At 43.3% G+C, this 27,701-nt stretch overlaps 1 protein-coding gene across 3 annotated transcripts in view; it reads right to left on the reverse strand.

The window, feature by feature from the left end:
* The window catches only part of MTMR2 (myotubularin related protein 2), a 58,605-nt gene that overhangs the window by 13,466 nt on the left and 17,438 nt on the right, over positions 1 to 27,701 (reverse strand). Inside the window, exons 1-6 of one of the 3 annotated variants that reach the window (XM_056561520.1) lie at positions 20,830 to 21,807; positions 17,082 to 17,159; positions 13,758 to 13,869; positions 8,998 to 9,092; positions 1,494 to 1,604; positions 1,300 to 1,401 (exon numbers count right to left, since the gene is read on the reverse strand). In XM_056561520.1, coding sequence (XP_056417495.1) covers positions 1,300 to 1,401; positions 1,494 to 1,604; positions 8,998 to 9,092; positions 13,758 to 13,815 — 366 coding nt within the window. In that variant the 5' untranslated portion in view covers positions 13,816 to 13,869; positions 17,082 to 17,159; positions 20,830 to 21,807. Of the gene's footprint in view, positions 1 to 1,299; positions 1,402 to 1,493; positions 1,605 to 8,997; positions 9,093 to 13,757; positions 13,870 to 17,081; positions 17,160 to 20,829; positions 21,808 to 27,701 lie in introns of those variants that run through there. The other 2 variants (XM_056561518.1, XM_056561519.1) reach the window with 2 other exon arrangements.

Below are 27,701 nucleotides of genomic sequence, written 5' to 3' on the forward strand. Positions count from 1 at the left end.
TTAACTCAAATGCTCCTTTAGGGTAGGGTCCCATGTGCCATATTTTGCTGTGTATTTTCTGCAACTGATTTAGCTACCTATTCACTTCAATGGGTAGGAAAATATGCAGCAGCAAATACGCAGCATCAAAATACAGCAAGTGTGACCCTTCCCGAAATCTAGTTTATTTTAGTATTTTTTTGTGATTTTAGGGGTAAAAGTTTTGGGTCATCTGGGTGGGGGGATACTAGAGCAGTTTGGGTCATCAGTAACATTATTTGTTCTTTATTTTATCTTTATTTACTATTTTACATCTTGTACCACCTATAAGATCTTAAGAAACCTTTGGGGAACATTTTAACATTACATTTTTTTATTTTTATACTGCTGATTTCTTCTGTAACTGGCTGTGACATATTATTCCCAGCTACAGGAGAGATGCTATACTGGATCCTTCAGCTACCTCCTGATCACATGACTGCCAGGACTTAAAAGGGTATTTCAGGCAAAAACTTTTTTATATATATAAACTGGCTCCAGAAAGTTAAACAGATTTGTAAATTACTTCTATTAAAAAAATCGTAATCCTTTCAGTACTTATGAGCTTCTGAAGTTAAGGTTGTTCTTTTCTGTCTAAATCCTCTCTGCTGACACCTGTCTCGGGAAACGCCCTGTTTAGAAGAGGTTTGCTATGGGAATTTGCTTCTAAACTGGGTGTTTCCCGAGACAGGTGTCATCAGAGAGTATTTAGACAGAAAAGAACAACCTTAACTTCAGAAGCTCATAAGTACTCAAAGGATTAAGATTTATTAATAGAAGTAATTTACAAATCTGTTTAACTTTCTGGAGCCAGTTGATATATAAAAAAAAGTTTTTTCCTGGATAACCCCTTTAAGTAGTAGGCAGCATTGAACACTATGCATAAAGCGATCAGGAAAGCAGCCTTACATTAGACGCCTTGCTTGGAGTCTTTAAAGGGGTACTCCGCTGCTCAGTGTTTGGAACAAACTGTTCCGAACGCTGGAGTCGGGAGCTTTTGACATCATAGCCCCCCCCCCTCATGATGTTGCGCTTGCCCCGCCCCTCAATTAAAATCTATGGGAGGGGCGTGACAGTCATCACACCCCCTCCCATAGACTTGCATTAAGGAGGTGGGGTTTGACATCATGAGGGGGCGGGGCTATGACATCACAAGCTCCCGGCACCAGCTCCAGCGTTCGGAACAGTTTGTTCCAAACACTGATCAGCGGAGTACCCCTTTAAAACACTCAAGTAATTCAAATATTTAAATGTTTTCGGAAATGATCAAAGCAGTCCTACCAGCTCATGATTTAAAGGGAAAGAATAAGCCACAAGGCTCTCAAACACGGTTTTTCGAGTACGTCCGTCGTGCTTGTAGGCAAATCTCATATTTCTTATGTCCTGGGGGGAAAAAAAAGAAAAGAAAATATTAGAATTACTAACATAATTTTACCAGATACATAAACATGTATTTTATGGTAAGGGGTTTTTACCTTGCACACAACTTCAATGCCATGAGAATTCTCTCCGCGACCAGTAGATATGCCAATCTTTTCAACGCGACTTATGATTCCTAGAGGGGCGTCCAGTATCAAGCGATGATCCTAATACAAAAATGGCAGACAGAAAATGCTAAATTCTTGCAAAAAAATCTATTGAAAAAGATTTACATTATTCTCTTTAGCAAAAGTGAATCCTAAACAGAGGGTAAAGTACATATGTTTATCTACTGGATAGCCCAACCAAAACTAGATTTTAAGATCTTTAAAGGGGGTACTCTGGTGGAAAACTTTTTTTATTTTTTATTTATTTATTTATTTATTTTCAATCAACTGGTCCCAGAAAGTTAAACAGATTTGTAAATTACTTCTATTAAAAAATCTTAATCCTTCCAATAGTTATCAGCTTCTGAAGTTGAGCTGTTGTTTTCTGTCTAACTGCTCTCTGATGACTCACATCCCGGGAGCTGTGCAGTTCCTATGGGGATATTCTCCCATCATGCACAGCTCCCGGGATGTGAGCAGTTAGACAGAAAACTTCAGAAGCTAATAACTATTCGAAGGATTAAGATTTTTTAATAGAAGTAATTCACAAATCTGTTTAATTTTCCGGAGCCAGTTGATATATAAAAAAAAGTTTTGGTCTGGAATACCCCTTTAATCCTTCCAGTACTTATTAGCTGCTGAATACTACAGAGGAAATTCTTTTTCTTTTTGGAACACAGAGCTCTCTGCTGACATCACCTGCACAGTGCTCTCTGCTGACATCTCTGTCCATTTTAGGAACTGTCCAGAGCAGCATATGCTTGCTATGGGGATTTTCACCGACTCTGGACAGTTCTTAAAATGGACAGAGATGTCAGCAGAGAGCACTACTGTGCTCGTGATGTCAGCAGAGAGCTCTGTGTTACAAAAAGAAAATAATTTCCTCTGTAGTATTCATCAGCTAATAAGTACTGGAAGGATTAAGATTTTTTAATAGAAGTAATTTACAAATCTTTTTAACTTTCTGGCATCAGTCGATGGAAAAAAATAAAAAAAAAAGTTTTCCACTGGAGTATCCCTTTAAATAGCTTACGGTGCTGTGGCAGTGTGGCAAGGAAAGGGTGTATTTCCTTGGCTCACCCTGCAGAAGCTCTCACCTGCTTCTTAAGTGATGAGGCAGGAGGGAAGGGAGGTGTATATAAGATGGAGAGTCAGTCTAATCTGGGCTCTTCCTAGGAGACAGCATGTGGGCTGTAGGGGAGAGACAGAGCCTGCTGAGGAGTACACAGCCCGAGCTATGAGTGGCTCAAAGAGAGTGACATGAAGTGTGAGTAGAAGGTTGCAGGGGACATATGTTTAACCTGCTGAGGGAAGCTCAGCGGTTGTTAGTCAGGACAAGCTGATCTGTTTAGTCAGTGACCAGAAGGTCTAGGATTTTGTTTTGTTCCTGCTTTTTGTTTATTTTTGTCCCTGCAACCGTTCTAATAAAACTGCCAAGGTGCCAGATTTGCATTATAAGCGTTTGTTTGCTGGTTTATTGAGAAGAAACACATCCTGTGGCGTGGTCCAGGACGATCCCAGAGCTAATCCCCAAGACGGGTCGTCACAGTGCCCTGATCACACACGTTTTTACAGTTTCTTGTTATCCACTCCTATTCCCAAGACATGAGGGTTTGTAGCAGTGTTTTCAAATCGTGTCTCCAACTGTTGCAAAACTCCGTGCGTATGTTGCACATCTGACTGATTCCCTGAATTGTCAGACAAACCTTGTACCCTTATATCTTTGGAACTGGAGGTCATATCTTTAAAAATGTGTTTCATTTCACTTTCTTCTCGTTATGGCCACATGTCCTCGTTTCCTCTTTAAAGTGTACCTGTCGTTAGCCAAAAACTTTTTATATGATAAACAATGTGATAGAGTGATTCTAATCCGGCACTACTATTCCCACTAGAGGCCTAGTAACCAGGTAAGACTAGAGGCATGCAGTCCGGATCCCCACTAGATAACCAGGCGGTGCTCTGAGTTTAGCATAACCACAATAGGTACAAAATGAGACGGAATAAAAACCCGGCGACTCACCACTGCTGATCAATGTGTGGACTTTAATCCAAGAAGCACATCATGACACGGTCCATGACGGGGAAGGGAGAAGATGGAGGCAGGGGGTACAGGTGGAACAGCGCAGTTTTGTGCCAGTTTCTCCTCCCCGTTTCGGGACTTTCACAGCTTCTAATCCGGCATCCTGCATATGGGATAATAATCTAGAAGCCCCGTGTCCCGTAACAAGGGAACGGAGGTGCTCTCTTACTTACTTGAAGATTTATTTTTGTTTTCCCTATGTAAAAGAGTCCACAGGAGCAAATGAGGGCATATATAACATGTTGTGTGACGGGTGATCAAATAAGGGATCACCTGTTCATGACCACCTATGACTGTAACTACTATTATTATTCAGGGAGCAGAAGGAACAATGGCCACATGGTCTGTTGCCTTTTGGGGCTGATCGGGTTAACCAGTTTTCTCTATTGTCAGCACAAGAATGTGCCATTTTTAATCTATCCCCAAAGTGATGTTCTTCCTATAAGCTATGATAGGTTTGGAGGTTACTAGGTACTTCAGGTCAGGATCTGATTCCAGAACAAACCAACTTTTAAAGATGGCGGTTTTGATAGTTTGATTCATGTTGGAATTAGAAAAGGAAAACATCAGGTGATTATTATTTGTAATAGATTTTACTTGTTTGCGGTGAGAGGAGATTACTACAATCCACCTTCTTAGCTTTATGAAAGGCTCTGTCCACCACGTCATTGGGGTAACCTCTATCTTTAAATCTGTTTTTTAATTCGTCAGCTCCCACCCTACGCAATGTAAAAACAGTATCCCTTATTCTCAGTTTTTTAAGACTCAAAGGTAACAACAGCAACGAAATTTACTATTTAGAACAGGCTGAAAAATTAAAAGCTAGATTTAAAGATAGGGGTTTCCCCAATGACGTGGTGGACAGAGCCTTTCATGAAGCTAAGAAGGCGGATTGTAGTAATCTCCTCTCACCGCAAACAAGTAAAATCTATTACAAATAATAATCGCTTAATGTTTTCCTTTTCTAATTCCAACATGAATCAAACTATCAAAACCGCCATCATAGCTTATAGGAAGAACATCACTTTTGGGGATAGATTAAAGATTACAGAGAAAACTGGTTAACTCGATCAGCCCCAAAGGAAACAAACCATGTGGCCATTGTTCCTTCTGCTCCCTGAATATTAATAGTAGTTACAGTCATAGGTGGTCATGAACAGGTGATCCCTTATTTGATCACCCGTCACACAACATATGTTGTATATGCCCTCATTTGCCCCTGTGGACTCTTTTAGAAATCTCTATATTAGAGTAAGAGAGCACCTCCGTTCCCTTGTGCAGGACACGGGGCTCCTAGACTTATATCCCATATGCAGGAGATCCACAGGAGCAATGGCCGTTGTATCAGATTTGCCAGACTAGAAACCGTGAAAATCCCGAAACAAAGAGGAGATAGACATCGCATATTACTGCAAAAAGAATCCCGCCGGATTATCAAGCTCAATCCCTTGGGACCGGCCGGTCTCAATGACAGACAAGATTGAGTGTCTTTCTGTAATATTTTTCAATGTATTATCGTATGTCTTTGTTGTATTCACTTCGTACGAGGTCCCGCCCCCTCCCCACTCCTGGCTTATTAGTTAGGTGCATAGGTGGAGTGAATGTCTGTGTGGCTTGAAGAAGTGCCTGTCCGGCACCAAACCGCACTGTTCCACCTGTACCCCCTGCCTCCATCTTCTCCATTTCCCGTCATGAACTGCTTCTTGAATCAAAGTCCACGCGTTGATAAGTAGTGGTGAGTCGCCGGGTCTTCATTCCGTCTCATTTTGTACTTTTTATATGATGTAGATAATACTATTATATGTATATTTGTAATATACATTAGTTACAAATGTGTATATTTTTGATTAAAAAAATGCTGTCCTTGCAGCTATTGCCTGTTTCTGTGAGAAGACTAAATACAGTAAGTGTGGGTGGACAAGCAGGGCTCTGTGCAGGCTCCAGGCTTGTCAATCATCCTGCTGTGTGAGCGGGGAGTGTGTCACAGAGCCTCAGTGCACAGGGCCCTGCTTGTCCTCAGTGTACAGGGTCCTGCTTGTACCTCAGTGCACAGGGCCCTGCTTGTCCCTCAGTGCACAGGGCCCTGCTTGTCCTCAGTGCACAGGGCCCTGCTTGTCCTCAGTGCACAGGGCCCTGCTTGTCCTCAGTGCACAGGGCCCTGCTTGTCCTCAGTGCACAGGGCCCTGCTTGTCCTCAGTGCACAGGGCCCTGCTTGTCCTCAGTGCACAGGGCCCTGCTTGTCCTCAGTGCACAGGGCCCTGCTTGTCCTCAGTGCACAGGGCCCTGCTTGTCCTCAGTGCACAGGGCCCTGCTTGTCCTCAGTGCACAGGGCCCTGCTTGTCCTCAGTGCACAGGGCCCTGCTTGTCCTCAGTGCACAGGGCCCTGCTTGTCCTCAGTGCACAGGGCCCTGCTTGTCCTCAGTGCACAGGGCCCTGCTTGTCCTCAGTGCACAGGGCCCTGCTTGTCCTCAGTGCACAGGGCCCTGCTTGTCCTCAGTGCACAGGGCCCTGCTTGTCCTCAGTGCACAGGGCCCTGCTTGTCCTCAGTGCACAGGGCCCTGCTTGTCCTCAGTGCACAGGGCCCTGCTTGTCCTCAGTGCACAGGGCCCTGCTTGTCCTCAGTGCACAGGGCCCTGCTTGTCCTCAGTGCACAGGGCCCTGCTTGTCCTCAGTGCACAGGGCCCTGCTTGTCCTCAGTGCACAGGGCCCTGCTTGTCCTCAGTGCACAGGGCCCTGCTTGTCCTCAGTGCACAGGGCCCTGCTTGTCCTCAGTGCACAGGGCCCTGCTTGTCCTCAGTGCACAGGGCCCTGCTTGTCCTCAGTGCACAGAGCCCTGCTTGTCCTCAGTGCACAGAGCCCTGCTTGTCCTCAGTGCACAGAGCCCTGCTTGTCCTCAGTGCACAGAGCCCTGCTTGTCCTCAGTGCACAGAGCCCTGCTTGTAGTCAGTGCACAGAGCCCTGCTTGTCCTCAGTGCACAGAGCCCTGCTTGTCCTCAGTGCACAGAGCCCTGCTTGTAGTCAGTGCACAGAGCCCTGCTTGTCCTCAGTGCACAGAGCCCTGCTTGTCCTCAGTGCACAGGGTCCTGCTTGTACCTCAGTGTACAGAGCCCTGCTTGCCCACCAACACTTCCTGTATTTTGTCTCTTCACAGAGACACACAGGCAATAGCTGCAGGGACAAAAACATACACATTTTTTTTTAACAATTTTATGTTACAAATATTCATATAATGTTATTTTCTACATTATATAAAAATGTTTTGTTAATCACAGGTACACTTTAAATAAAAAAGGAAGAAAAAGAATGATGATGGTCAAGGACTAGGGACTCCACATCCAAGTATCTATAGTCCCCCCATGCTCCTACTATATTCCAAAAGATTGTAATTTTTTTACTAGGCTGGGCTGTTACACATCAAAATGTTTTCAGTGTGTAGGAAACAATTGTCTACTACTCTTTCCTTTACAAAGGGATACAGTAAAAAAATGTAAACTGCACTGCATACATTGTTCTCCAACATCTGCCACTGTATGCCTATACAATGCTGTCAGATGTATATGTTTGGAAACACTCCTGATGTATACCGCCTAAGGAAGTGAAATACTAGATGTGAACAGAGCCGTATGCTGCAACTATTAGAAGACGGCATACAGAGTCCAGAGTTAGATTTAGTGGTGATCCCCATCCAGCCCATTATGCCATATGTATTACACTATTTAAAAGGGGTACTCCGGTGGAAAACTTTTCTTTTTTTTTTTTTTTTTTAAATCAACTGGTACCAGGATTCAAGGCAGGATTACAGTCACTTACTCTGGATTAACCAATCAAATCTGCTGGAAATTGGTTCCAAGCTAATTTACGATACGATAGATTGTGCCTTATAAATCACTTCCTTCCTGAACCTTTTTTTTAAACCCTTTAAGGGTGTTTTTACATCATGACATCATCATACATCAAAAATGTGATGCCAATATATGCCCCTCCATACTGGCAATGACACCATTAAAGGGGTTCTCCACTGCCCCAGATTTCGGAACATTTAGTTCTGAAAGTTAAGTGCGCGGTTGTGATGTCACGGCCACGCCCCCTCAATGCAAGTCTATGGGAGGGGGCGTACGCCCCCTCCCATAGACTTGCGTTGAGGGGAGCGTGGGGTGATGTAACAAGGGGGGTGTGGCCGTGATGTCACGACCCCGCACCCAGCTTTTGGAACTAAATGTTCCAAACGCTGGGGCAGTGGAGAACCCCTTTAACTTTACCAGCCTGAACACAGTCAACTAGTCACTATGGGCCATTTCCTGCATGTATGCATTTACTTCTAAAGAGCTGCCTGCTGTATTTTTAAGAAATAAACGTCTATGTGCAGGAAGTGGTTAAAACATAGTCACCGGTTGACTACATTCAGGCCATTAAAGGGTTACTCCCCTGAAAACATTTTTTTTTTTTTTTTAGTTAAGCAGATTTGTAAATTACTTCTATTAAAAAATCTTAATCCTTCCAGTACTTATGAATCCTACAGAGGAAATTATTTTCTTTTTGGAACACAGAGCTCTCTGCTGACATCACGAGCACAGTGCTCTCTGCTGACATCTCTGTCCATTTTAAGAACTGTCCAGAGACTGCTCCATTACTAAAGGGGTGGAAAACGTTTTTGTTTTTTTTAAATCAACTGGAGCCAGAAAGTTTAACAGATGTGTAAATTACTTCTATTAAAAAAAAAAAATCTTAATCCTTCCAGTACTTATTAGCTGCTGAATACTACAGAGGAAATTATTTTCTTTTTGGAACACAGAGCTCTCTGCTGACATCTCTGTCCATTTTAAGAACTGTCCAAAGTAGGAGAAAATCCCCATAGAAAACAAATGCTGCTCTGGACAGTTCCTAAAATGGACAGAGATGTCAGCAGAGAGCACTGTGCTCGTGCGTGATGTCAGCAGAGAGCACTGTGTTCTAAAAAATAAAAGAATTTCCACTGTAGTATCCAGCAGCTAATAAGTACTGGAAGGATAAAAAATTTTTAATAGAAGTAATTTACAAATCTGTTTAACTTTCTGGCACCAGTTAATTTAAAGAAAAAAAAAAGTTTTCCCCCGGAGTACTCCTTTAAGAGGTTTAAAGTTCTGAACGCTATGTGCACGCTGCAGGGATCGGCCATACCTACTCGTGATGTCAGGTCACGCCCCCTCAATGCAAGTCTATGGGAGGGGGCGTGGCAGCTGCCACGCCCCCTCCCATAGACTTGCATTGAGGGGCATGGCCTGATGTCACGAGGGGGGCGTGGCCGACCCCCGCAGCATGCACACTGCGTTCGGAACTAAATGTTCCGAACGCTGGCCAGTGGAGTACCCCTTTAAGCGTCTCCCTAACACTTACCCGTTCCAGACTTTTGAAATACAGTCTGTAGTTTGTAACCGTAAAGCTGCCACGAATAGCCCCTGAGAACGGGCAGATGTAAGAGATGTCCTTAGCTGTAAGAAAGAATTGTAGGGTAGTCGTCAAAATTCACATTGAAAACCAAGGTAAGTAATCTAAGCTGCCCCCCCCTCAAGTCTTTACACTGCTAAACATTCCAGATACAATACATGTAAATCTACATTGGCCGTATATGTCCTATTCTCTAAAGCCATCTACAAAAAGACAACCTGGCCTATCTAATCCACTCTTATATTATTTTTATCTTGGGATAGATCTATGTGTATCCAAGGCCGGATTACAGTCACTTACTCTGGATTAACCAATCAAATCTGCTGGAAATTGGTTCCAAGCTAATTTACGATACGATAGATTATGCCTTATAAATCACTTCCTTCCTGAACCTTTTTTTTTTTTTTTTTTAAACCCTTTAAGGGAGTTTTTACATCATGACATCATCATACATCAAAAATGTGATGCCGATATATGCCCCTCCATACTGGCAATGACACCATTAAAGGGGTTCTCCACTGCCCCAGATTTCGGAACATTTAGTTCTGAAAGTTAAGTGCGGGGTCGTGATGTCACGGCCACGCCCCCTCAATGCAAGTCTATGGGAGGGGGCGTACGCCCCCTCCCATAGACTTGCATTGAGGGGGCGTGGGGTGATGTAACAAGGGGTGTGTGGCCGTGATGTCACGACCCAGCTTTTGGAACTAAATGTTCCAAACGCTGGGGCAGTGGAGAACCCCTTTAACTTTACCAGCCTGAACACAGTCAACTAGTCACTATGGGCCATTTCCTGCATGTATGCATTTACTTCTAAAGAGCTGCCTGCTGTATTTTTAAGAAATAAACGTCTATGTGCAGGAAGTGGTTAAAACATAGTCACCAGTTGACTACATTCAGGCCATTAAAGGGTTACTCCCCTGAAAACAATTTTTTTTTTATTTTTTTTTTTTTAGTTAAGCAGATTTGTAAATTAATTCTATTTAAAAATCTTAATCCTTCCAGTACTTATGAGCTGGTGAATTTCCTTTGTGTCTGACCACAGTGCTCTCTGCTGACACCTCTGTCCATTTTAGGAACTGTCCAGAGCAGGAGAGGTTTGCTATGGGGATTTGCTCCTGCTCCGGACAGTTCCTAAAATGGACAGAGGTGTCAGCAGAGAGCACTGTGGTCAGACAGAAAGGAAATTCAAAAAGAAAAGAACTTCCTCTGGAGCGTACAGCAGCTGATAAGTGCTGGAAGGGTAAAGATTTTTAAATAGAAGTCATTTACAAATCTGTTTAATTTTCTGGCACCAGTTGATAAAAAAAAAAAAAAAAAATGTTTTCCAGTTGAGTACCCCTTTAAGTGAATCGGGCTGCTGCCAGTACGTGGTGGTATATGCCAGTATCTCTTTTTCGACAGTCATGTATGGCGAATTGTGATGTGAACGCATCCTAACATATCTAAAGGGAGTCTGTCAGCAGATTTATATTGCCCAAACCATGAGTAGCATCAAATCCCACCAGGCTTCTAGAACACCGCAATGTCAGTGATGAGCGAGCCCATCGGGATTTGTCAAAAACATTTGACGTTTCACAGAGACATTTCAAAAGTTTTGATTGGACGGTGTCACTAGAATCACTAGATCAGGGCAGGAACAGCACATGGCTGAGCACATCTCTCCCGTCATGCTGCAGGAGACGGATTTAATAGTAAGGTGAGGTTCACATTATGGTCTCTAAGGCTGGGTTCACATCACGTTTTTGCCAGATTGTTTTCAATTCGTTTTTCTAAAGAAAACCGTATGGCAAAAAAACGGATGGAACAGTATGGAAAAAAGTAAACCGTATGCGTTTTGAAACAGTATACTGTTTTTAAAAGTGCATACAGTTCCGTCAGTTTTTATAGAAAAAAAACCCATACGTTTTTGAAAATGTTGTTCATTTTTAATGGGATGGGTCTTGGGTGGGGACTTTAGGATTCAAATGCACATGTGCAAAGGAAAAACTTATACGTTTTTCCCGTATGGAACCGTATACATGTGCGTTTCCCATTGACGTCCATGTAAAAAAAAAAAACGTATGCAGTTGCAGTACGGTTTTTAAACCGGAGTCAAAACCGTGGTTGACCATGATTTTGTCTCCGGTTTAAAAACCGTACTGCAACTGCATAAGTTTTTTTTAACATAGACGTCAATGGGAAACGCACATGTATAGGGTTCCATACGGGAAAAACTTATACGTTTTTACTTTGCACATGCGCATTTGAATCCTAAAGTTCCCACCCAAGACCCCTCCCATTTAAAATGGACAAAATTTTCAAAAACGTATGGGTTTTTTTTCTATAAAAACTGACGGAACTGTATGCACTTTTAAAAACAGTATACTGTTTAAAAACGCATACGGTTTACTTTTTCCCATACTGTTCCATCCGTTTTTTTCCCATACGGTTTTTGATAGAAAACGTATGCGGGAACCGTAGTTGAAAAACGTAGTGTGAACCCAGCCTAAGGCTGGAAAGATTCCAGCCAAGGATTCTGAGGGTGGCCGGCAATAGGACCGTGAGAATATAGCCAGCCCCAGCCAAAGTCTACGAAGCGTCTACTGCAACGACACAGTGGGGAGAAAGGGACTGAGCAGAGGGCTTCACCCGACTCGTGTTAAAGATCAGTGTAGGTCTGAACACGTAGACCCGGCCCACGGCATGTCTCTATGCCATGTCAGATGCTTTCGAAAAATGATAGTACAGTGGTCCCTCAAGTTACAATATTAATTGGTTCCAGGATGACCATTGTATGTTGAAACCATTGTATGTTGAGACCAGAACTCTATGGAAACCTGGTAATTGGTTCTAATGCCACCAAAATGTCATCCAAAAATAGGAAAAAGTGAGAATTAAAGAAAAATAAGTAGATAACTAATATAGATAAAGCAAATCCTTACATATAAAAGTAAGAAAGATCTGCTGGGAGCTGTAAATCACTGTCTATGTCAGTGTTTCCCAAGCAGGGAGCCTCCAGCGGTTGCAAAACTATAACTCCCAGCATGCCCAGACAGCCAAAAGCTGTCCGGGCATGCTGGGAGTTGTAGTTTTGCAACAGTTGGGGGCACCCTGCTTGGGAAACACTTGTCTATGTAGAGGACAGGAGCTTCTTCAGGGTCCTGTACAGAACACGCAGTGTCCTAAAAAAGTAACATGGAGCCGCACTCACCTGGTGTCCAAAGGAGCAGCTAACCCTGGTACAGGTAAAGAGTACAGAACATGTAATACCACCCTGTACTGTAGGGGGCGCTACCAGACATCAGTCAGTGCATACACTTCAATGATACAGGTGTCTTACCAGTAAATTGCCCATTCTGATTGGTCAGTTCTTCCAGCCATTGACACGTTTCACAGATCTGGACTGTCTGTACATTGTATGTTGAGTCTGGTTTCAAGTTACAATGGTCCAGAAAAGACCATTGTTTGTTGAAACTATTGTATGTTGAGGGATCACTGTATCACTTTAAGGCTAGGTTCACAAAACGGAATCTCCGGAAGGAAAATTCCGAGTGCGGCCAGTGCCGACTGAATCAGTCGGCACTAGGACCGCACGGACACTTCAGTCTCCAATAGACTGCAATGTGTTCCTCAACTATTTCCCCCTGAAGAATGTTTTAAGCGGATTTTCCGTTCACAAATACCGAAGTGTGAATTTGTGAACGGAAACCCATTCACTACACTATACATTTTAGTAGGCGGAAAATTCCGTAGTGTGAAACTAGCCTAAGGGTTTTGTTCATTCAAGAGTTTCAATTTAGCTCCTCAAGTCCTGTATAGCTGCACACTGAGCCCCTATAGGTTTGTCTTATGTAGGATTGGACAAACAGAGGTACAGTGTGGGCCCACAACAGGTTATGGGGGACATATTACAGATCAGTATAACACTATGTACACAAGGCCTTAAAGGGGTACTCCGGCCCTAAGGCTGCATTCACATCTCCTTTTTGCAATACGGTTCCCGTATCTGGCTTCACTGAAAAAAACGTATCGAACCGTATTGCAAACTGTATCTATAGACATTTCATTGTAAACCATCAGGTTGTGTACGTTTTGCATCATTTCCGGGTTTATACGGTTTTTACCTGTACACAAAACCGTAGTCTACTACGGTTTTGTGTCCCGGTGAGAAACCGGATACAACCCGTATACGGTTATTTTAAAATGGAGTTCTATGGTAACCGTATTGAACCGTATGTGTGTATGGTTACATCCGGTTTGCACAATATGTTTTTTTTTTTTTTGGGGGGGGGGGGGGGGGGGAATTCAATAAAAAGAAGAAGAACTTTATTTAAAATGTAGACAAATATAAAACCGTATACGTTTCTCTTCAAGGAAAACTTATTAAAATGTATGCAAATGGACATCCGTTTTCAAACCTTATACGGTTTAAAAACGTGAGGAGGCATATATACGGTTGCATACGTTTCGGTCCGATTTGGAGACATACGTTTTTTGTACAGAAACGGGATACGGGACCCATACTGCAAAAACGAGATGTGAATGCTGCCTAAGACATCTTATCCCCTATCCAAAAGCCGGCACACCCCGTCCCCGCTGTGCAAGTCTATGGGAGGGGGCGTGACGGCTTTTGGATAGGGGATAAGATGTCTTGGGGCCGGAGTGCCCCTTTAACATGACTAGAATGTTTTTGTCTTTTGTGTATAAGTACAACTGAAAATACACCTTACCCATATCTTTAACCACTTCTCCCGGCAGCAGCAGCAGGTCCTCCATCCCAGCAAGCATGTTGACAGCTTAAGAGATGTAAAACAACACACTGAATATGTCCCTGGAATGCAGCTAAAGGGAAGAAAAACTTAAAATCTATAGGGGAGATTTATCAAAACCTGTGCAGAGGAAAAGTTGCCCAGTTGCCCATAGCAACCAATCAGATCGCTTCTTTCATTTTTCAGAGGCCTTTTCAAAAATTAAAGAAGTGATCTGATTGGTTGCTATGGGCAACTGGTTGACTTTTCCTCTGCACAGGTTTTGATAAATTTCCCCCTATATTCTGCAAAAAACAAACCGTTAGGGTATGTTCACACTGAGGAATTGGGGCGGAAATCAAGCAGAAATTTTCTGCCTCAAAATATTGTTACTTTTCCACAAGAACTCACAGAGATTTCGCGCGGAATTGGCGCGAAAATCGTGCGGAATTCCGTGCAGAAATGCAGGTTTCATGCGGAGGAGTATGAAGTATTTCTATTCATAAAATTATTATTTTTTTTTTTTCATGCGGAAATTCTGTGCGAATTCCGCGCAAATTCTGCGCCATTTCCGCGGGAGAACAATGCTGATTCCGCCTGAAAGAAAGAACATGTTCTTTCTTCAAGCAGAACAGACTTCCTCGTCAGAATTCTGCTTGAGGAAATTCCTCAGTGTGAACTGAGGGGCAGAAATTCTATGGGGATTTTCACTGCTGAATGATTTGGAGAGGAAAAAGCGAGCAGAAAAATTCCCCTCCAATTCCTCAGTGTGAACATACCCTTAGGCTCCTTTTCCACCACTGTATGCCGTACGGCCGGTGGAGGTAAGTACTGATGCTATGTGTCACTACTGACCTTCTTACACTTTATGGGCCGGGCACCCTGTATCCGACCCACTGCGTGGTAGCCGGATGCAGCGAAAAATTGCCCAGGGTCAAACAATGGCATTTTATCACACTTAAAAAAAAAGGCTGAAAAACCATAAGAAAAACTGCAAAAAGCAGTGGCCATTTTTCTGGCATTTTTAAGAAGTAAGTGCGCTTTTACAACCGGACCTAAAACTGTGGTCAACCACGGTTTGAGGTCCAGTCGTAAAAGCGCATACGGCGCAAAAATGAGCCGACCGGACCGAACGTTTCACTCCGGCCGGCTCATTGAAATGAATGACATACGGGAGCGCATAGAAAGGCATACGGGAGCGCGAGGTTTTAGCTCCCCCCTGCCGTATGCGCTCCCGTATGGGAGAAAACGTAGTGTGAACCCAGCCTAAGTTGTGCGGAAACATAAGGCTGGGTTCACATCACGTTTTTGCCATACTGTTTTCAATCCGTTTTTCTAAAGAAAACCGTATGGCAAAAAAACGGATGGAACAGTATGGAAAAAAGTAAACCGTATGCGTTTTGAAACAGTATACTGTTTTTAAAAGTGCAATCAGTTCCGTCAGTTTTTATAGAAAAAAAAAAAAAAAACATACGTTTTTGAAAATTTTGTACATTTTCAATGGGAGGGGTCTTGGGTGGGGACTTTAGGATTCAAATGCACATGTGCAAAGTAAAAACTTATACGTTTTTCCCGTATGGAACTGTATACATGAGCATTTCCCATTGACGTCCATGTTAAAAAAAACGTATGCGGTTGCAGTACGGTTTTTTAAACCGGAGTCAAAACCGTGGTTGTAATGCAACCGCATACGTTTTTTTTTTTTAACATGGACGTCAATGGGAAACGCACATGTATACGGTTCCATACGGGAAAAACTTGCACATGTGCAAAGTAAAAACGTATAAGTTTTTCCCGTATGGAACCGTATACATGTGCGTTTCCCATTGACGTCCATGTTAAAAAAAAAAAACGTATGCGGTTGCAGTACAACCACGGTTTTGACTCCGGTTTAAAAACCGTACTGCAACCGCATACGTTTTTTTTAACATGGACGTCAATGGGAAATGCTCATGTATACAGTTCCATACGGGAAAAACGTATAAGTTTTTACTTTGCACATGTGCATTTGAATCCTAAAGTCCCCACCCAAGACCCCTCCCATTGAAAATGGACAAAATTTTCAAAAACGTATGGGTTTTTTTTCTATAAAAACTGACGGAACTGTATGCACTTTTAAAAACAGTATACTGTTTAAAAACGCATACGGTTTACTTTTTTTCATACTGTTCCATCCGTTTTTTGCCATACGGTTTTCTTTAGAAAAAAGGATTGAAAACAGTATGGCAAAAACGTCATGTGAACCCAGCCTTAGGCTGGGTTCACACTACGTTTTGTCCCATACGGGAGCGCATACGGCAGGAGGGAGCTAAAACCTCGCGCTCCCGTATGTCACCGTATGCGCTCCCGTATGCCATTCACTTCAATGAGCCGACCGGAGTGAAACGTTCGGTCCGGTCGGCTCATTTTTGCGCCGTATGCGCTTTTACAACCGGACCTAAAACCGTGGTCAACTACGGTTTTAGGTCCGGTTGTAAAAGCGCATACGGCGCAAAAATGAGCCGACCGGACCGAACGTTTCACTCCGGTCGGCTCATTGAAATGAATGACATACGGGAGCGCATACGGTTACATACGGGAGCGTGAGGTTTTAGCTCCCCCCTGCCGTATGCGCTCCCGTATGGGACAAAACGTAGTGTGGACCCAGCCTTAGGCTGGGTCCACAGATTTGTAAATTACTTCTATTAAAAAATCTTAATCCTTCCAGTACTTTTTAGCGGCTGTATACTACACAGGAAATTATTTTTCTTTTTGGATTTCTCTTGTGTCACGACCACAATGCTCTCTGCTGTCCATTTAAGAACAGTTCCTAAAATGGACAGCAGAGAGCATTGTGGTCGTGACAGAAGAGAAATCCAAAAAGAAAAACATTTCCTCTGTAGTATACAGCCGCTAATAAGTACTGGAAGGATGACGATTTTTTAATAGAAGTAATTTACAAATCTGTTTAACTTTATGGCAACAGTTGATTAAAAAATAAAATAAAAAAGTTTTCCACCGGAGTACCCCTTTAAGGCATCCTTATTTCATAAGAGTAGCTTTTTCAAAAGTAGTACAACAGTAGAAAAAAAAACCTATATAAATTTAGGCAACATTTAAATCATATTGATTGACATAATAAAGATAACTTGTCATTTTTTTAAATAAAAAGTGCACTGTGTAAAAAAAAAAAAAATAATTTTAAATGCCCGAAAGTTGCAAAATTGCCATGTATTTTTTTCAATTCCCCCCCCCCACAAATAACATTTATAAGGCCTAAAAAAGGTAAAAAAAATAAATAAAAAAAATAGAGTTTACCAATCTCACCTTAGTTATTTGGATATTTCTGTATCAGGGTAGGTAGGGAAGGCAGTCACATGGTCCTGGCCAGGAACATCATCGATGCTGTAGATAGAATGAACATTATTAGGAAGGTCTCTACGTTCCCGCAGCCCCTCACTGACCGCGCCGCTCACCTCACACGCACATGACAGGTCACTCTACCTGTTTAGATTGTTCTGTTTTCTTCCCAGCAATGTGAACAGTAAACTTCAAGGTATTTTGTCCCCAAAAGAGTTTATACTTGTAAGGTATATTTAAGAAGGGTGTGCCCGCTCTCCAAACTAACCCAACCCTGGTGTTTCCCAGGTCAGGACGGGAAGCTTCATACTAACTGGAAACCAGCAGAGGTCTCTTAGGCTGCATTCACACCACGTTTCTGCAAAACAGTCCCTGGATCAGCTTTTTGATGGAAAACTGATTCCTCAAAACCTGACTAAACTGTATCAAAACATGTGCGCAAATTTTAACCCGTATACAGTTAAAAAACATATATGGTTTGAAAAATGATGTCTGGTTGCATCCGTTTTTTTTTTTTTAAAGAAAAAAACATATTCGTTTTTAATGGGGTTCTCCAGCATAAGGTGATTTTAGTACGTACCTGGCAGACAGTAATGGACATGCTTAGGAAGGATCTGCGCTTATCTTGGGGATAAATGGCTATGCTGTGAGATTACCCTGTGGCTAGCTTTTTGTTAACTGGTATTTCTTGTTTGAGTTTTCTTTTCTTTTTACTACAAATCCCACAATTCCATTTTCCTCCCTCCCACACATCAGCTACACCACCCATTGAAATATAAATGTGCTGCATCCATTCAAAAGACCTGTGGTTTTCAATCAGGGTGCCTACAGCTGTTGCATTAGTTGCAGATTGATCCCTCCACCCATTGAAACAGACAGACTCCCTGTCATCAGCTGACTAGTGAGTCAGGTCTCGGCCGCATTGCAACCTGGGAAAAATCTGAGACAACAGTCATTTTGTATGCTGTTAAAAACCGTCACACACAGGAACAGACACTATATTATGAACTACACTAACTTTACAGCCCCTGTAGCATAGTCAAATAAAAAAAATTCCTGTAATACCCCTTTAACTTTTCACTCCATTATGAATAAAGTTTTACTTGTTTGATTAAAATTCCAAGAAAAAAAAACTGTGCAAAGTCAAAAAACGTATGGGAAAAACCAGATGGAACCGTACGCACTCCCAAGTAAAAAAAAAAAAAAAAAACAACATATACGGTTTAATACAGTTTTTCAGATCGGCTACAGTTTTGGGTGTGGGGAAAAAAACAGACAAAACCGTACAAGACGCAAAACGGATGCAACTGGATGAATTGTTTGGCGTACGGTTTTCAATGGAGAGTCAATGCATACGGTTTTCAATACGGTTCCGTACGGTTTTCAAATTGAAAACGTATACGGGAACTGTATCGCAAAAACGTGGTGTGAATGCAGCCTTAGGCTTTTGCAATACAGTTCCCGTATACGTTTTCAATGTGAAAACCGTACGGAACCGTATTGAAAACCGTATGCCAAAAGATGCATCAGGTTGTGTCCGTTTTGCATCCTGTACTGTTTCGTCAGTTTTTTCCCTGTACCCAAAACCATCGTCTACCACGGTAGGCTATGAATTACCGGAGGACGAGCACATACAGAGGCGCTTCTCTGCTGCAAACGGAGTCCGGTCACCGCTAGACCCAGGATCAGCAGGGGGCGCTCAGTTTGGGATTATACAGCCCTGTGCACACAGCAGATTTTCCACAGCAGAATTCTGCCGGTGGAAAATACATCCGCCCCCAAAAAAGGAACATTTTCATTCTTTAAGTGGAATTGCATCGGACTGCATTGCCACCTATGGGACGACGAACGTCGGCATGGTCCGGCCATAATTATGTAATCAAAGCAGTTAGAGATGAGCGAACTTACAGTAAATTCGATTCGTCACGAACTTCTCGGCTCGGCAGTCGATGACTTTTCCTGCGTAAATTAGTTCAGCTTTCAGGTGCTCTGGAAAAGGTGAATACAGTCCTAGGAGACTCTTTCCTAGGACTGTATCCACCTTTTCCAGCCCACCGGAGCACCTGAAAGCTGAACTAATTTACGCAGGATAAGTCATCAACTGCCGAGCCGAGAAGTTCGTGACGAATCGAATTTACTGTAAGTTCGCTCATCTCTAATAGCAGTGTTTTCCAAACAGGGTGCCTCCAGCTGTTGCAAAACTACAACTCCCAGCATGCCCGGACAGCGTTACGCTGTCCGGGCATGCTGGGAGTTGTAGTTTTGCAACAGCTGGAGACGCCCTGTTTGGAAAAACACTGAATTAAAGGACTGAACACAGTATCAGATCCTGAATGTGTGAATGTGGCCTTATGGTATATGGCAACAGTCTCAAAACTACAACTCCCAGCATGCCCATAGACCACAGGTACATATCTACTTTATGGGAAACAAGTTTTTGCTCACAGACATCAGGCAGAGGTGTGAAAAAGAATATTTTACTTAGGTTATGATTTATCTTTATATACATAATATTAAACTAATATATATATATATATATATATATATATATATATATATATATATAGTAACGAATAGCACAGAAGTGTGTGTGTATATATATATACTGCTGTGCTACTCATTACTATATATATATATATATATATATATATATATATATATATATATATATACAGTGGTCCCTCAAGTTACAATATTAATTGGTTCCAGGACGACCATTGTATGTTGAGACCATTGTATGTTGAAACCATTGTATGTTGAGACCAGAACTGTATGGAAACCTGGTAATTGGTTCTAAATGCACCAAAATGACATCCAAAAATAGGAAAAAGTGAGGATTAAAGAAAAATATGTAGATAACTAATATAGATAAAGAAAATCCTTACATATAAAAGTAATAAAGATCTGCTGGGAGCTGTAATCACTGTCTAGGTCAGTGTTTCCCAAGCATGGAGCCTCCAGCTGTTGCAAAACTACAACTCCCAGCATGCCCGGACAGCCAAAGGCTGTCCGGGCATGCTGGGAGTTGTAGTTTTGCAACAGCTGGGGGCACCCTGCTTGGGAAACACTGGTCTATGTAGAGGACAGGAGCTTCTTCAGGGTCCTGTACAGTACACAGTGTCCTAAAAAAGTAACATGGAGCCGCCCTCACCTGGTGTCCAAAGGAGCAGGTAACCCTGGCACAGGTACAATGTACAGAACATGTAATACCACCCTGTACTGTAGGGGGCGCTACCAGACATCAGTCAGTGCATACGCTTCAGTAATACAGGGGTTTTACCAGTGAATGCCCATTCTGATTGGTCTGTTCTTCCGGCCATTGACACGTTTCACAGATCTGAACTGTCTGTACATTGTATGTTGAGTCTGGTTTCAACTTACAATGGTCCAGAAAAGACCATTGTATGTTGAAACTATTGTATGTTGAGCCCATTGTAAGTTGAGGGATCACGGTATATACACAAACTAATAAGTAGCACAGCAGTCATACTTTACGCCCCCCACATCAGTCTCCTTGACAACTACAAGTCCAAGAAAACCCAAGGGTACTCGCAAAGGCTGCTGGGACATGTAGTCCAGTACTACGACTCCTAACGTGTTAAGACAAGTCAATTTATAGTCTCTCCCCCAAGCTGATTGCGGCGGAGTATACAGCCCCCTGTATTTCCCTCCCACACACGGACAGACCCTCCCCGGCTCCTGCCCCCCTCCTCACCCGCACTGATAAGTAGGAGGATTCGGCCGGACAACTCTTCACACCACTTCCGACCACTTTGGGAAGTCTCGCGGGATTTTGACGAGAGCGGCGGCGAGATTTACGCCGAGCGTGAAGAAGAAGTAGTGAGAGGAGGTCGGTGACCGCCAGAGGGCACTGTGAGCGCGCGACCATTGCGGATCCGTCCGTTACGGGGACCGAACGTCCGGTCAGGTTCCGTGGAGATTTTGCGTCATTTTTTGACCAGAAAAACTATGGCTGCCATGACGGATATGGTTTCAGTCACCCATAGGGCTATTGTGGGATCCCTTTAAATGTGTGTGTCCTATGACGTATACAGAAACGCATGCCATATTGGGCTTTAGGCTGTGTTTACACTACGTTGGTAGTAGTCACGTCATTTTTGACTGACAAATTAGGCTAGGTCCACACTGCGGTTTTCCTCCATTTTTGGCTGGGTGCTGATAAGGTGCCATTCATTTCAATGGCCTGGAGTCACCTTTCTGGCTGTTTGCGCTATTTTCAGCGGACACCAAAGCTTGGTCTGATACGCTATCCAGTATGCTAAAACTTGGGCATATAGAAGGGTGACTTAGGCCATTGAAATGAATGGTCTCCATTACTATATATGTCCACATCACTTTTTTGGCGGGATGCCGGCGGATACGTCTGACGGAATCTCTAAGGCCCGTTTCACATTGACGTCAGGCTCCGATATGTGGAGCTCCGTCTGCAATTTTATCAGAGAAAAAAAAAAAATTACTGCACGCACTATTCTTTTTCTCCGGTAGACTACCGGATGTCCAACAGACCCAACTCTCGTCAATGTGATCGGTCGGGACACGGTGGAGTCCGTTGTTCTCCATCCTGTCTTTGCGGCCGTTCGGCACAAAAAAAAAAAAAGGCCAAACTGACCCAGAATGAGACGGAGTACAATGGCGATCTGAACTTACCGTAGCTATACAGCATTCACATCTCGTTTTTTCAATACGGTTCCCGTATACGGTTTCGGTGAAAAAACGTATGGCAAACCGTATGTATAGACATTTCATAGAAAACTGTATGCCAACCGCAGCATCCGGTTGTGTACGTTTTGCATCATTTACGGTTTTAACCGTTTTTTTCCCTCGTACATTGCAAAAAGGAGATGTGAATGCAGCCTTAGTCAGTGGCGTTCTGTTGGGTAAGACTTTGTGCGCACTGGCGCTTTAAATCAATGAACTGCAGTGGCTTTTGCAGGGCCAGAGACCGCTGCCACACTGTTCTCTACCCCTCCCTGTCCTGAGGTCCTCCCTAGTCCAACCGCCACTGCCCCCCCCCCCCCCCGCGCCTATCTTCTGGCCAGTGACCGCCGCACTTCTCTCCCCCTGCTGATCCTGAGTCCAACCACTGCCGTTGCCCCATTGCCTCCCCCATCCATAATTACCTGTTCCCGGGGTCTGCGCTACTTCTGGCTCCAGCAGCGTCCTGAGCTGTCACTGTGCGCATTGAAGGTGATGTCGTGTTGAGGACGTCACTTGTCATTGCGCAGGACGCAGCAGGAGCCAGAAGTAGCGTGGACCCCACGGGAACAGGTAATTATAAAACCGGGGATGGGGGAGGCAATGGGGCAGCAGTGGTCACTGGCCGTGGGGGCGGGAGTCGGGGCTTTATCGGCAAGGTAATTGCCGATACCAATAATGTCCTAAATCGTGAATATCGGCCGATAATATCGGCCAAACCGATAATCGGTCGATCCCTAGTGTGAATAGACCCTTAGGGCTCGTTCACACTGCCTCGATTCTGCCAACAAAGTTTCGCCCACTGAATGTCTACTCGCAGCATGCTCTGCCGAGATGGTCAGTGGTAGGACTGTGCGGATGTGCAGAGGTTGCCCCCCTACTTTAATAGAAAAACAAAAAACGAATACTTGCATCACGAAATTCTGACCCGTATAACATTTTTTTCCCCCCATTTACGGGGAGTTAAAATTTAGTTTTATTGGTAATTTTGGCAACTGGCATTTTGCAATAGATTATACTTTTTGATAACTTTTTGGGCATGAGAAGTGGTCGAAAATGCTATATTTAAACTGCAAAATTACCGAGTGAAATCTGCTGGAAAAATTCTACTCAGAAATTCTGATGCAGTAGTCGCATTGATTTCAATGGGATTCTGCTGCACTGTGCACATGGTGGAATTTCCACGGCAGAAACATAAGAGGGGAGATTTATCCAAACCTGTCCAGAGGAAAAGTTGGCAACGAGTCAGATCGCTTCTTTTATTTTTCACAGGTCTTTTTAAAAGTGAAAGAAGCGATCTGATTGGTTGCTATAGGCAACTGCGCCACCCTTCCTCTGCACGGTTTTTGATAAATCTCCCCCTAGCTGCGGAAATCCTATTTTTGGCTTCTGCAGAAACAATGAACGGGTTTATTGGGGGCATTCATCATTGTAGGAGTAAGTGAAGCATTTTTCTAGACCTTTTTTTTGTGTGTGCTGGTAATGTGTAGGAGCACCAACAAAGACATACATTTTGTGCAGGTCACATTTTTTGAAATTTCACTCTTCACAGGTGAAGTCTGGGCTGGTGTAGTTTAGAGACTTTTCAGTGGTTTTGCGCCTTTTTTGCACCTTTTCACAAAAAGGCGCAGTTCTTAAAGGGGTAGTCCAGTGGTGAAAAACTTATCCCCTATCCTAAGGATAGGGGATAAGTTTGAGATCGCGGGGGGTCCGACCGCTGGGGCCCCCTGCGATCTCTCTGTACGGGGCCCCGGCTCTCCGCCGAGATAGCGGGTGTCGACCCCCGCACGAGGCGGCGGCCGACACGCCCCCTTAATACATCTCAATGGCAGAGCCGGAGATTGCCGAAGGCAGCGCTTCGGCTCTGCCATAGAGTTGTATTGAGGGGGCGTGTCAGCCGCCGCTTCGTGCGGAGGTCGACACGCCCCCTTCCCGCGGGCTGTCGGGGCTCCGTACAGGAGATCGCGGGGGGCCCCAGGGGTCGGACCCCCCGCGATCTGCAACTTATCCCCTATCCTTAAGATAGGGGATAAGTTGTAAACCACTGAGTCACCACTGGACTACTCCTTTAACACCTTAACGACGCAAGATGTAAATGTACGTCCTGGTGAGCTGCGATCCGATCATCCAGAATGGCAGACAGAGGTCCCCTCACCTGTCTCCACTGCCTTCCATGGGTCTTCTGCTCTGGTCTGCGATCGAGCAGACCAGAGCAGAAGATCACCTATAATACTGATCAGTGCTATGTCCTATGCATAACACTGAACAGTATTAGCAATCAAATGATTGCTATAAATAGTCCCCTATGGAGACAATTAAAGTGTAAAAATAAAAAAAATACATTGAAAAACCCTCCCCCAATAAAAACGTTAATTGTCCCATTTTCCCTATTTCATCCCCAAAAAGTGTAAAACAATAAAATAAAATGTAATATTCATATTTGGTATTGCCACGTGCGCAAATATTAAACTATTAAAATATAATGTTAATGATACCGTACGGTGAACGGCTTGAACGTAAAAAGTCCAAAATTGCTGCTTTTTTATAAGCTTTTATTCCCCCAAAATTTTATAAAAAAACGTATTAAAAGTTTTATATAAGCAAATATAGTATCAATAAAAAGTACAGATCACGGTGCAAAAAATGAGCCCTCATACCGCCGCTTATACGAAAAAATGAAAAAGTTATAGGTCCTCAAAATGGGATTTTAAACGTACGAATTTAATTAAAAAGTTTGCGTTTTTTTTTTTTTTTAAGCGCAACAGTAATAGAAAAGTATGTTATCATGGGTATCATTTTAACCCCTTCAGGACCAAGCCCATTTTGGCCTTAAGGACCAGAGCGTTTTTTGCACATCTGACCACTGTCACTTTAAACATTAATAACTCTGGAGTGCTTTTAGTTATCATTCTGATTCCGATATTGTTTTTTCGTGACATATTCTACTTTAACATGGTGGTAACATTTTGTGGTAACTTGCATCCTTTCCTTGTGAAAAATCCTAAAATTTGATGAAAAATGTGAAAATTTTGCATTTTTCTAAATTTGAAGCTCTCTGCTTGTAAGGAAAATGTATATTACAAAAAAAAAAATTTTATTCACATATACAATATGTCTACTTTATGTTTGCATCATAAAAGTGACGAGTTTTTACTTTTGGAAGACATCAGAGGGCTTCAAAGTTCAGCAGAAATTTTCCAATTTTTCACAAAATTTTCAAACTCACTATTTTTCAGGGACCAGTTCAGGTTTGAAGTGGATTTGAAGGGTCTTCATATTAGAAATACCCCACAAATGACCCCATTATAAAAACTACACCCCCCAAAGTATTCAAAATGACATTCAGTCAGCATTTTAACCCTTTAGGTGTTTCACAGGAATAGAAGCAAAGTGAAGGAGAAAATTCACAATCTTCATTTTTTACACTCGCATGTTCTTGTAGACCCAATTTTTGAATTTTTACAAGGGGTAAAAGGAGAAAATGTATACTTATATTTGTAGCCCAATTTCTCTCGAGTAAGCACATACCTCATATGTCTATGTAAAAAGTTCGGCGGGCACAGTAGAGGGCTCAGAAGGGAAAGAGCGACAACGGGATTTTGGAGAGTACGTTTTTCTGAAATGGTTTTTGGGGGGCATGTTGCATTTAGGAAGCCCCTATGGTGCCAGAACAGCAAAAAACCCTCACGTGGCATACCATTTTGGAAACTAGACCCCTTGTGGAACATAAAAAGGAATAAAGTGAGCTTTAATACCCCACAGGTGTTTCACGACTTTTGCATATGTAAAAAAAAAATTATTTTTTTTCACTAAAATGTGTGTTTCCCCCCAAATTTCACATTTTTCCAAGGGTTAATAGCAGGAATTACCCCCCAATATTTGTAACCCCTTCTCTTCTGAGTATGAAGGTACCCCATAAGTTGACCTGAAGTACACTACGAGCGAACTACAATGCTCAGAAGAGAAGGAGTCATATTTGGCTTTTTGAGAGCAAATTTTGCTCGGGGGGCATGTCGCATTTAGGAAGCCCCTATGGTGCCAGGACAGCAAAAAAAAACAAATGGCATACCATTTTGGATACTAGACCCCTTGAGGAACGTAACAAGGGGTACAGTGAGCATTTGCCCCCCACTGGTGTCTGACAGATCTTTGGAACAGTGGGCTGTACAAGTTTTCATTTTCACGGACCACTGTTCCAAAGATCAGTCAGACACCTGTGGGGGTAAATTCTCACTGCACCCCTCATTACATTCCATGAAGGGTGTCGTTTCCGAAATGGGGTCACATGTGGGGTTTTGTTTTTTTTGCATTTGTCAAAACCGCTGTAACAATCAGCCACCCCTGTGCAAATCACCTCAAATGTACATGGTGCGCTCTCCCTTCTGGGCCTTGTTGTGCGCCCCCAGAGCACTTTGCGCCCACATATGGGGTATCTCCGTAGTCGGGAGAAATTGCGTTACAAATTTTGGGGGGCTTTTTTTCGCTTTTACCTCTTGTGAAAATGTAAAGTATAGGGCAACATCAGCATGTTAGTGTAAAAAATTTAAATTTTTTACACTAACATTCTGGTGTAGACCCCAACATTTCCTTTTCATGAAGGGTTAAAGAAGAAAATACCCCCCAAACCTTGTAACGCAATTTCTCCCGAATACGGCGATACCCCATATGTGACCCTAAACTGTTGCCTTGAAATACGACAGGGCTCCAAAGGGAGAGCGCCATGTGCATTTGAGGCCTAAATTAGGGATTTGCATAGGGGTGGACATAGGGGTATTCTACGCCAGTGATTCCCAAACAGGGTGCCTCCAGCTGTTGCAAAACTCCCAGCATGCTTGGACAGTCAACGGCTGTCCGGCAATACTGGGAGTTGTTGTTTTTCAACAGCTGGAGGCTCTGCTTTGGAAACAGTGGTGTACCGGATGTTCTTATTGGGGGAGGGGGGCTGTGTAAGGGTATGTGTATATGTAGTGTTTTTAACTTTTTATTTTATTTTGTGTAGGTGTAGTGTAGTGTTTTTAGGGTACAGTCACATGGGCGGGGGATTACAGCGAGTTTCCCAGCGCAAACTTTGCTGCATCTCAAACTTGCAGCGAGAAACCCACTGTAAAAGCCTCGCCCATGTGAGGGGGGTGCACCAGCTGTTGCAAAACCACAACTCCCAGCATGCATGGTCTGTTAGTGCATGCTGGGAGTTATAGTTTTGCAACAGCTGGAGGCACACAGGTTAGGAAACACTGAGTTAGAAACAGACAATGTTTCCCAACCAGTGTGTCTCCAGTTGTTGCAAAACTACAACTCCCAGCATGCCCAGACAGCTGAAGGGCATGCTGGGAGTTGTAGTTCGGCAACATCTGAAGGGCCAGATGTTGCTGAACTAAAACTCCCAGCATGCCTGGACAGTCAGTGCATACTGGGAGTTGTAGTTTTGCAACAGCTGGAAGAGCACAGATTGGAGACCATTATACAATGGTCTCCAATCTGGGGCCCTCCAGATGTTGCAAAACTACAACTCCCAGCATGCATGGTCTGTTAGTGCATGCTGGGAGTTATAGTTTTGCAACAGCTGGAGGCACACAGGTTAGGAAACACTGAGTTAGAAACAATGTTTCCCAACCAGTGTGTCTCCAGTTGTTGCAAAACTACAACTCCCAGCATGCCCAGACAGCTGAAGGGCATGCTGGGAGTTGTAGTTCGGCAATATCTGAAGGGCCAGATGTTGCTGAACTAAAACTCCCAGCATGCCTGGACAGTCAGTGCATGCTGGGAGTTGTAGTTTTGCAACAGCTGGAAGAGCACAGATTGGAGACCATTATACAATGGTCTCCAAACTGGGGCCCTCCAGATGTTGCAAAACTACAACTCCCAGCATGC

Source organism: Hyla sarda, chromosome 2, assembly GCF_029499605.1.
Source record: "Hyla sarda isolate aHylSar1 chromosome 2, aHylSar1.hap1, whole genome shotgun sequence".
In the NCBI taxonomy this organism is placed as follows: domain Eukaryota; kingdom Metazoa; phylum Chordata; class Amphibia; order Anura; family Hylidae; genus Hyla; species Hyla sarda.